General features: G+C 43.3%; 1 protein-coding gene across 1 annotated transcript in view; it reads left to right on the top strand.

Annotated features, from left to right (window-relative positions):
• The window catches only part of npr1b (natriuretic peptide receptor 1b), a 58,195-nt gene extending 48,942 nt beyond the window's left edge, over window positions 1-9,253 (top strand). Inside the window, exons 15-21 of the mRNA XM_036539153.1 lie at window positions 5,615-5,783; window positions 6,261-6,407; window positions 6,756-6,879; window positions 7,095-7,163; window positions 7,610-7,784; window positions 8,092-8,190; window positions 8,770-9,253. Of these exons, the coding sequence (XP_036395046.1) occupies window positions 5,615-5,783; window positions 6,261-6,407; window positions 6,756-6,879; window positions 7,095-7,163; window positions 7,610-7,784; window positions 8,092-8,190; window positions 8,770-8,918 (932 nt within the window). The 3' untranslated portion in view covers window positions 8,919-9,253. The remainder of the gene's footprint in view (window positions 1-5,614; window positions 5,784-6,260; window positions 6,408-6,755; window positions 6,880-7,094; window positions 7,164-7,609; window positions 7,785-8,091; window positions 8,191-8,769) is intronic.
• The last annotated feature ends 1,355 nt before the right edge of the window (window positions 9,254-10,608 follow it).

The raw sequence follows: 10,608 nt of genomic DNA, 5'->3' as shown, positions 1-10,608 counted from the left end.
TGTGGGAGTTCAGAGATTTATTGTCCGTAATGGCAGGGAATCAGCGTCGAGTGGTGACTAAATCTTACGACATGTGACCAAAGGGTTACTCTCTCAAATCCCAGGTTGAAATGGAAACTTCTGCTGTAAGGAGATAAGATCAAACGTTTACGTGTTATCAGATCGGTTTGCAGGGGAGGTAAATGTCAGGTAAAGGAATGATTAAAGGTAGTGTGCTTGGAGCTGAGGAAGGCGTTGCGCTTCCTGACGAGGTTGCCGACCTCCCACCATCAAAGCACAGGAAAGGGCAGAAAGGAAAGATGGAGAAGGGGAGGAAACGGGGAAACACTGGAAACTGCTGAAATGGGAAGGGAACTGTACGTGAGACGTTTATACTAGGTTGAAAAAAAAAACAGTTTAGCCAGGTTTGGGTGATTGCATAGGGATTCTCAGAGAACGCTTTTACTCTTTTACAGAATCATTTAAAAATCCAGTTATCGGATGGCCTTGATCAGGCTGGGCATTAAAAAATTGAATAAAGAAATTTCTGAAGATATTCACCATATGGCAACCTCTATAGATGTCGGGTAATAGTTGAAGGAGTGCTAGAATGAGCGGCTCTTTATGCCCTCCCTCTGCTAAAGCACTTGAGTACATGTAGTGCCCGGATCCACCAGCTGTTTTCAAATAATACTGGATGAAGAGGCTGTATTTTAGTGCTTCATGGATGGACGAATCACTTTAAAACGAGCCAAAGATCATTATAAAGCAGCAGGTTCACGCTGATGTAATGTCCTCCAAAAACATAGATTATCATCAGATGTTTCCATTCAAGCTTGCGCCTCTATCTCATCAGCGCTGAACTCTGAAATCAAATCTATCTGGTGTGGACCCACACACACACACACACGGAAAATGTGTTCAAGTAAAGCTGCAAGCTATTCCCTTCAGAGTAGTTACACTAAAGCTACAAGCTTTCACAACTGTCAAAAGGCAGATATTATGGGTTGTGAAATTGGAGGCTTTGTCATTTAGTTTGTACTGAAAACATTGGAGTAATTAGATTAGATTAGGTCATTTTATTGTCTTCTATGAGTAAATTCTTTCCACAGCACGGACAGAAAAACAACAAGACATATACCATACAGTTGACATCATATTACAACTGCATACAATTTAAATAACAAAAAACAACATTAAGAGGCCATTACATGCTGTTTGTATTAATGTACTGCATCTCACTTGACAGTTCAGGAACATTTTAGGTCTGATTCATTGTCCACAGATAGACTAGATTTTCTGTGTTATTTTTATCATCAGTCAATCGAATGAGAATTGATTATATGACTGAACACTAGTTCTTGGAGACATACAGTACTGTAGCCACTGTGCATGAGCCAAAACAATCTGGGCTGAAACTAGTGATCTATGAAAGTGATACAGCTGATTGGTCTTGCTTTTCGTAGCAGTGGTTCTTTGATGATGAAATCCAAGGCCAAAACAATGAAGATTCAACTGCCTTTGTTGATACAAGGGAAGCATAAATAGTTTGGGCTTTGGTCACAATTAATTTCCCGCAATTCACAATACTGTCAGTTGTATAGAAAATCAGCTGGTATCAGAGCTGCTGAAAAAAGCAGTTACCCATAGCACTGCCGCAATTCAGAGCGAGGTTCTCCCGAAAACCTGTACTAACTATGGATACAATGGATATGGAAATAGCAAACCAAAGACTTCCTTTTTAGAGACTGTGCACAGCACCCCTTCTCTGTGCCCCAGTGAAAAGGTCCTGAAAAAGTATCGAAAGGAAGCCAAACAGAACAAATCCAAAAACCAGACCATTTGAATTTATGCTCAGAAGACATTAAATCCTCCAAAGTGAGTTAAGTAGGAGGCCCTGGAGGCATACAGACCCACACCAGCAGAGGGGGACCTGTCTGGCCATGCAGCTGATCTGCTATTCTTGGCCCGTAACCATATTAACCCACAGTTCACAACGCCATATCCTGTTTTCTATCTCTGCGCTTGACGCCATCAGGTCTTCATAAAAAGGAGGGGGGGACAGGGTACACACATAGATCACCCCTCCCTTAGACCGGCGCACGCTCACTCACACTCACACAGAAACATACACAGCACAGACAGGCCTTTTGATCTATTGAGGCCTCAGTGCCTAGTACATCAGCTTAAAGGGAGACCTTTAAATGCATTGATGTTGCTTGTGCGTGTTTTGGCTGTGATTGAGGGCTTTATGATTATGAGGATTTCTGTGGCTGGTGGAAATTTCATTTGCCTGAAAGGTGGGATCAATGCAACGTCCAGGGCAATGGGATTAGGGAAGTGTTAATGTCCTGTGGACCAACAGGACAGGCTCTGGCATATTGAATTTGGACGTCACCCTGCTGGTGGTGAGATGGAGATGGAGAAGATAAGGGTGAGAGCAGGAGGAGGAGAGAAAATGAGAAACAGAGAGGGTGAGGAAGGGGAGAAGTGCAAGCAAAGAGGGACAGTGACCAGCACTGATGTTGATTTGCGTTGTACAGCACCTCTCATCTAAGGATCTCAAAGTGTTTTAAAGGGACAGGCTAAATGAGCTCGTCTTCCACCAGTGTGAGAAATCTACCTGGATGGCATTTTTAAACCAGGATACTCTTTATTCATCAGTTTGCAGCAGAGGCCAGAGCACAAGTAGGTTTCATTGGAGAATGACTAGATGGCCAGAACAACAACTTAAACAAAGCCTTTTTTTGTCATTTAAATGAGAAATATTATGTGGAAAATGTATTGCGCTGCATGTTATGAGTGAGGCCAAAATAATTCTTATAATCAGAATGGCTGAACAGAGTCATGTGCTAGGTTTATATCCAGGTGCACTTTTGCAAAGCACATTAGTGTCTATCATGCAAAGTTTATTATTCACTGTACAACCTCAGCATGAAAGCCACCATACCTATGGAGTGCCAAATTAAACAGACCATAAAAGCATGGTTACCAAATGGATTACTAATCAGTTCCAATCTGGGTTTGTACAGTCAAGCCGTGAAGAAAGCTTTAAATGACAACAGTGAATCACACCACAATCTATTATTATATTCCAGATAAGAATATAAGAAGATAAGATAGAAAGAGAGAATACAGATGGTGGGATAGTAATGATGAACACAATTAGAACTGAGCAAAGAGAGGAATAAAAAAATCAGGAGAGAGGGCTAAATTGAGGGTGAGGCTGATAGAAGGAGAGAAGCAATGGGAATGAAAGAGAGAGGGAGATCCAGTGCAGTGAATGGGGGGGGGGGGGGTAGATAATAAGATAAAAAGATAATAAATCATAAAGATACGCAGCATGTAAGGAGAGTAAGATGGTTACAGGAAAGATAGAGGCAGTTTTGTAAAAGGCTGTGAATTCCAAGAGGGTGTGAAGAGAGAGTGAGAATTTGATTCAAAAATGCTACTAACATTTATTCTTTTCCTTGTCATTTGAAGAAAGCACTTACACAATGATCCTGAAGCACACCGCAGCAGAGTGACATGGAGGCATGCGGAGTTATGGGAGACATGGAGAGGGAAGGCTCGTACTTAAGAAATAAGGCAGAGGAAAAGGGGCAGGAGGAGAGTATAAATCAAGAAGAAATGAAAGTGTTGGAAGGATGGGGGGGGGAATGCTGGTAAAAATGGAGGAAAGAGCAAGCAGAAAGAGGAGAAAAAACAAGAGAGACATTGCAATTGAATTTATAGAGAGCACGGAGATGAAAGGAAAATTATGAGATGTTGGAGGCAGTGACTTTGATCTCTGTCAGACTATTTTTTCCATCTGGATTGAGCATAGAGTTGTGGTATGAAAGCTTCTTTTGTGCACTTCACTTATCTTAACACTTCTCTGTTGTTTATGTCATTGGAAGTGCTCAGGCAACCCTTGGCCCTATGCAACGCCAATGCAATAAACTGCAGAAGATCTTGACTTTGAGAGTCAGCAGATGTGATATTTACCTGGTGTCAGAGCATGTGTGTGCATGAGTGAAAATGTGTGTGCGTTTTAAGGATATTTGAGCAGGGATATCACATGTGACAAGACCGTATGTGACTGTGTGTTTATGGGACAAACGTGGAGGTAGTCCTGGGTTTCCGTTTCGGTTGGACCATTTTTCGGGAGGACTTACAATAAACAGACACTGTGGAAACAGAACCTTGAGTATTCCATTCATGAATAACTCTGAAAAGGCCCTTCATAGTGTAGAATGTACCTGCCCTTTTCAGTTCTGCTCACAGATGTGGAATTGCTCACTTTATTAGTTCCTTATGAAATACTAATAATCCTACTAATAACTCCCTTGAGCCTCCTTTTGCTGAGAGGCGATTAAGCACTGTACAGTTAGGCCTACCATAAAATACTTTATCTTTGTACTTTTTTTTAAATGTCAAGGATTATTACATTATTGGCATCCACAATTTCGTTGCACCCCCACCGTGCAATGACAATAAAGTCTATTCTATTATGTCTATTCTGATTTAACAAACACTCTTATCCAGAGCAACTTACATAGTTTACAATTTTTTTACGTTACCCGTTTATACAGCTGGATATTTACTGATGCAATTCTGCGTTAGGTACCTTGCCCAAGGGTACAACAGCAGTGCCACTACAGGGAATAGAACCGGCAAGGTTTCAGTTGCAAGTCTTGCTCCTTACCACTATGCCACACTGCCACCCCATACATTATAGACACCAATTATACATACCGTATGGCAATATTTATTAAGTTTTTTACAAGTTTTTACAAGTCCTCCATATCAAGTAGCTTCATGCATCGTTTTAGCATAAAGTTTGTCCAAAGACTACAGCTGTTTCCTGTGGGAGGCCATTCAGTACAATATTAGTCAAATAAAATTAATCACAAATCAGAGCAGAAATTTCACATATCAGGAAAGATAAATAAATGCCAGCAGATGTGTCATATATCAGAATGGACACTTCATAGACAAGAAAAATATAGTCATTTCAAATTGGATGTGGCAAAAACCTGTCAAACTAGATCATGACAGCAACAAAAGAATGTGGCAGGGGGCCTAGAGGGCTAGAGTTCCTGCTCTCTCCTTCTGTGAACTTTCTGGGAGCAACTCTTAACTTTCCTAATAATGACAGCGTAATATTTTGTACGGAATGTACATCAATCTAACTAGCCTGTAATATTCTGTATTCTGTGACCTTGTCCTTATATGTCAGTACTATATACCAACTTTTATACACTGAGCAAAGATGTTGCTTCTTTTTTGAAGCTTGATCCGTCTGGAGCAAAACCTCCCTGGGATCGTCCGCTGTAAAGTGCTATTCACAGTGGCTTTCTGAGTGTGTGTTAGCCTCTGAAATGCATGCAAGGCTCTAAATTTTGTCCTTTGGGAAGCACTCCCAGCTGACCCATACAAAAAAATGTTTGTGGGCAGAAAACTTGTCTTAGAGGCATTGTGGAACTTCGAGTGTCTCTGAGACTGGGCCAGAATAGTAGCCCAGGGAGTTGTTGTAGTTGACCCCGTGTCTGTGTATGTGTGTGTGTTTGTGTGTGTGTGTGTGTGTGTGTGTGTGTGTGCGTGTGCGTGTGACATGGTATGACCCCTCTGTCCCCCCTCTGTGCCTCCTCAGAGATTATCGACCGCGTGGCCCTGGGGGAATGGCCTTACCTGCGCCCCACCATCTGTCCCCAGAGCCACAGCGAGGAGCTGGGTCAGCTGATGCAGCGCTGCTGGGCTGAGGACACCGCAGAAAGGCCAGAGTTCAGCCACATCAAGCTCTTGCTGCGCAAATACAACAGGTCTGCTTCCGCACACCCCCAAACAGGGGGCCTGCTCCGATCCACGGCCTGCTCCAGCTCCACTGTCCTTCCATCCGTCCCCTCTCTGAAATGTATCAAATGGTTCATCACCTCACCACGGTTTACTGAAAGATGAGCTAACTGGTTCAGTCTTATTCTCAAAGTCCAAAGGAAGCACAAAATTCAGGGTGCCTTTGCACCAGTTCTCTTTGTATATTACTGTATGTTGTATATTTGTCATTTATTTATGCCATACAAGGTACGAAGATTTTGTTTGCTGTATGGGTCTAAAAGTAAACTCATAGAAAATCTCCTATGACTGACATGAAAGACATGTAACACTAAATTGATCCTGCAGGAGGTCTGCATCCTTCATCATATAACCTCCTCCATTATATATTCTCCTCTAACATTTTCTCCTCCTTTCTCTTCCTCTGTCTTCCTGCATTTTCCTCTCTCACTCATTCTTTGTATCAGAGAGAGCAGCACCAACATCCTAGACAACCTGTTGTCCCGCATGGAGCAGTACGCCACCAATCTGGAGGAGCTGGTGGAGGAGCGGACACAGGCCTACCTGGAGGAGAAGCGCAAGGCCGAGACCCTTCTGTACCAGATCCTACCACAGTGAGTCCTCGGTGCCTCTACGTTTCTCAGTCAGCAGTACACGCTAGGCCTTCCAGTTTACATTGCAGCCCCAAGCAGTCTTAGCCGAGTGTGCTCAGACAATAATGCTGTCAATGGTTGAAATCAGTAGTTCCACTGTGACTGGGTATTGTGGTATACGCTACTGTATACCACTGAGTCAGCCCACCACAGATGCACGAAGGGCTATAAATCACTGACATTCTGGAATCAGCACCGACACTCTGCTACGCTGTGACACACTAAACGAAGCTCCGGCATCTATCTTGACCGCACAGTTCAGGCTCCTGGTGTTGGTTGGATTAATGCAGCTGGATGTTTCCCCCGCAGCTCAGTGGCAGAGCAGCTGAAGAGGGGTGAAACGGTGCAGGCGGAGGCCTTTGACTCCGTCACCATCTACTTCAGCGACATCGTGGGGTTCACCGCCATCTCCGCCGAGAGCACCCCCATGCAGGTGAGGGACCGTTGCGGCGATGCTTATGTTGGTTCAGCCTCTGTTTGCTTCTGCTTTTGAATCAATAGATTGCTCTTCACCTCCACTTGAGGTCTCTGAGCTCCTTGCTGGTATTTTTCTGAACCTTTGGTGAGGTCTTGTGAGCTATTCATTGGCTTTGAAACAAAGAATAGCAGCTGCAGCTCCGTGATGTTCTGCTGAACTCTCTTTCCCAGGTGGTGACCCTGCTCAATGACCTCTACACCTGTTTTGATGCCATCATAGACAACTTTGATGTTTACAAGGTAATCCTGGCCACACTATAAATATTACTACTGTGGCATGTATTTCTCTTAGATCTTGACTCCCAGTGAATGATTTAGTGAGTTTCTGAATAATCTCTGCAATAATTCCAGAAACTGATAGAACAGTGGTTCTCAGACTTGTGAGCATAATTATTGAAATAATTTAATAAGACCTCATCCACTCAGCAACTGATGAACATTTTGGAGTGCATATTGGTATGTGTGGATGAGATGTATGGTTTGATGCAGGAAAATTGAACATCTGTTTGTTTTATATTACAGTATGTCACTTTCTATTATATCATGCTGTTTTAGTGGTCTGCGGAAAAAAAGAGGAAAATTTCTGTACTATGATGATAAGGCAGTAATGTTAGTGGTTGACAGATAAGAAGTTTAAATTGGCATCACAAGGGCTTTCAATGTGTTGTACTGGTTTGTACCATCAGGTGGAGACAATCGGTGATGCCTACATGGTGGTGTCGGGTCTCCCTGTGCGGAACGGGAAGCTTCACGGCCGGGAGATTGCCCGCATGTCGCTGGCCCTGCTAGACGCAGTGCGCTCCTTCAAGATCCGTCACCGACCAGACCAGCAGCTCAAACTGAGGATTGGTATCCACAGCGGTGAGCTGGCCACAATACTGATGAACACTTCCACGTACGCTCACGCACGCACACACACACACACACACACACACACACACACACACACACACACACATACGGACACACACAGACTTAAACACAAACTTACTCTCATATACATATACACACAGACATACTTACTGCCTGACATACTTACTGACACATTTACATACGCACACACACACACACGTGCGCACACACACACACACACAAATAGACGTGCAGATACTGCACATTCCTCCTTGAGGCACTGCATTGATCAACTGTTTCTTGTGTGTGCCACCAGGCCCAGTATGTGCAGGAGTGGTGGGATTAAAGATGCCAAGGTACTGTCTGTTTGGAGACACCGTAAACACATCCTCCCGCATGGAGTCCAACGGGGAAGGTGAGGCTATCTGTACATCCCATAGCCCTTTTATTTGTCCATTCTCTTAATTTTCATCCACATGAACACAAATGTACATTCAAGGAGCTAGTTTCTCATTTCTCTAGTCATCTCATTGCATTACATTACATTACAATCATTTAGCAGAGTGACTTCCAGCACAAAGAGCATAAGTGTATCCATTCAAGTTGAATGAGCAACAGTGTCAGACCAGGCTAACAACACTCCTAGACCAGTGAGTGTGAGCATAACACTATTCAAGCCCTACCACAAGTGATGGAAGCCAAGTACACTACCATACATCACTGTTACTGGATCACAGAATCCAAAACACAGTATTACACATAAAAAACAGCATGTAACACAAGTCGCATGTGTTACGGGGTGGACCTATCTTTGGACTAACAAGGGATTTCCAAAAACAGCAAGTGCCACGATGGACTACAAGACCCAAAGCACCAGTGATGCAGCGTTAAATGTATTACATTTGTACACCTGTGTTGCTCGCTGTGTACAGCAGCCGTCACCAACAACGTGCTTAGCAGCAGTAAGACGCAGTGATCACCTCCTTTCTTCCAGCCCTGAAGATCCACGTGTCAGCGGCCACGCGCAACGTCCTGCAGGAGTTCAACAGCTTCCAGCTGGAGCTGCGGGGAGAAGTGGAGATGAAGGGCAAGGGCAAGATGACCACCTACTGGCTGCTGGGGGAGACCCCGAGCAGCACGTGAAGGACAGAGAGAGCAGGAGATGCACACACACACACACACACACACACACGCGATGGGACGGGGAGCTGTGGAGGGAAAGGCGCGTAATTGCAAAGCCACTCGCCTCTCCCCACACAACCTTCCCCAACACACGCCACAGAATGCACATGCTCTCTCACAGACTGGTTGGACCTGCTCCAATATCATGTGTGTACTTCAATTTAATGTTTCTCTTATTGTATGAATGTGTTTTTTTTTGTTCATGGCAGGATTTTGATTTTGTATACAGCATCTTAGTTTTCTTATAGTTTTAAAAGGGTATATAAGAACTTTAATGACAAAAAGAGGCCATTTAGCCCAGCAAGGCTTGTCAATTTGCCTATAGTCTAGGTAAGTGTTTCTAGCACTGTGTCAGGTCTGGTCTTGAGCGGTTTCTGCTTATCTGGCACTGTCTATCCATTTCTCACCATATGCGCCAAGGTGGGATTCAGAGTTTGTGGACATTGCCATCTGGTGGTCATGTGATGTAACTGTTTTGTTTTTTCATATGTCTTCTAAGTTGATTTGTGAATCATCAAGCCCCGCCTGATGAACTGTACATGTACTGGGGCTAAAATGGGTCTTAAATGTTTCAGAGTGTGTTCTTTGTCTTTGTTTACAGCAATATCACTATTTTTGTAGTATGACTTGCCCTGTATTTTTGCATTCACCCCATGGGAGACTCAAAGCAACTCACATTATTGTGTCTTCAATTTACTCTGTAAATGTAAATGTACATACCATGTACACAACTTAATGTATCACTATTCCAAGTGCACATGAAATCTGTGAATTATAACCATAACATTCGTCTGGGACTTCAAAGTGATTCCTTGACATTATGTTAATCACTCTCATATGACAGCAGGAGAATGCTTTTCAGTGATCAAGCTACTGTGATTTGGGTACAATTCACACAAGAAAAATGGACACCTGTTATCCAATTGTGGAGAGTTCTACCTTTTCAGGACCTAGTTGTCTTGTGGCCATGATTAACAGCTATAATATAAAAGAGGTATCCATTGGATGTGACCTTTTCCTGTAATGAAGATTGTGGTCCTAGATTCTGCTGTGGCACCTTAGGGTGTCTTGAATTGCCCGTGGTGTAGTGAAGTTTTCACTGAACTTCAAACTCATTAAAAACAGGTAAAGTGAAATTTTAAGGTGAGGTGCTGAGGTGCCTAGGCATGTTTTCCCCAAAATTAATCACAGCGAAAGACCTCCTTCAAGAAGACACCTGGATAAAGTTCTGGATGTAATGCCTAACTGTGGATCTAATGGTTATTATGAGTCTAGCACCCATGCATTATGTACACTGAAACACTGAGTTTTTTTTCTCTATCTGTGCTTTATAAGCGTTAGTCTCGAGGTTGTGGTTGTGGCCTGGAGAAGGAGAAGATATGGAGGAAATGGAGAAAAGATTATTGTTTGAACCACATGGGTCTATTTGTTGTTAGCTGTATAGAAAAGCTAGTTTACATTGTAGAAATTAAATGCCAACAGCATTTCCTTCAGTGAGGTGAGGGTGACGTACCATCAAGTTGTTTGTCTCTCCTGATAGCAGCCTCCAAACCTTGGCATTGTGGACGCCACCCAAGGCCTTTTTCTAAGGACATATTTCCTCTGACATTGTTTGTCACTGATCTCCCTCTTCACATTTTTTCCATCATAT

Source organism: Megalops cyprinoides, chromosome 10 (assembly GCF_013368585.1).
Source record: "Megalops cyprinoides isolate fMegCyp1 chromosome 10, fMegCyp1.pri, whole genome shotgun sequence".
NCBI lineage: Eukaryota > Metazoa > Chordata > Actinopteri > Elopiformes > Megalopidae > Megalops > Megalops cyprinoides.
Note: the sequence above shows the minus strand (reverse complement) of the source record. Positions and strands in the feature narration are given on the sequence as shown.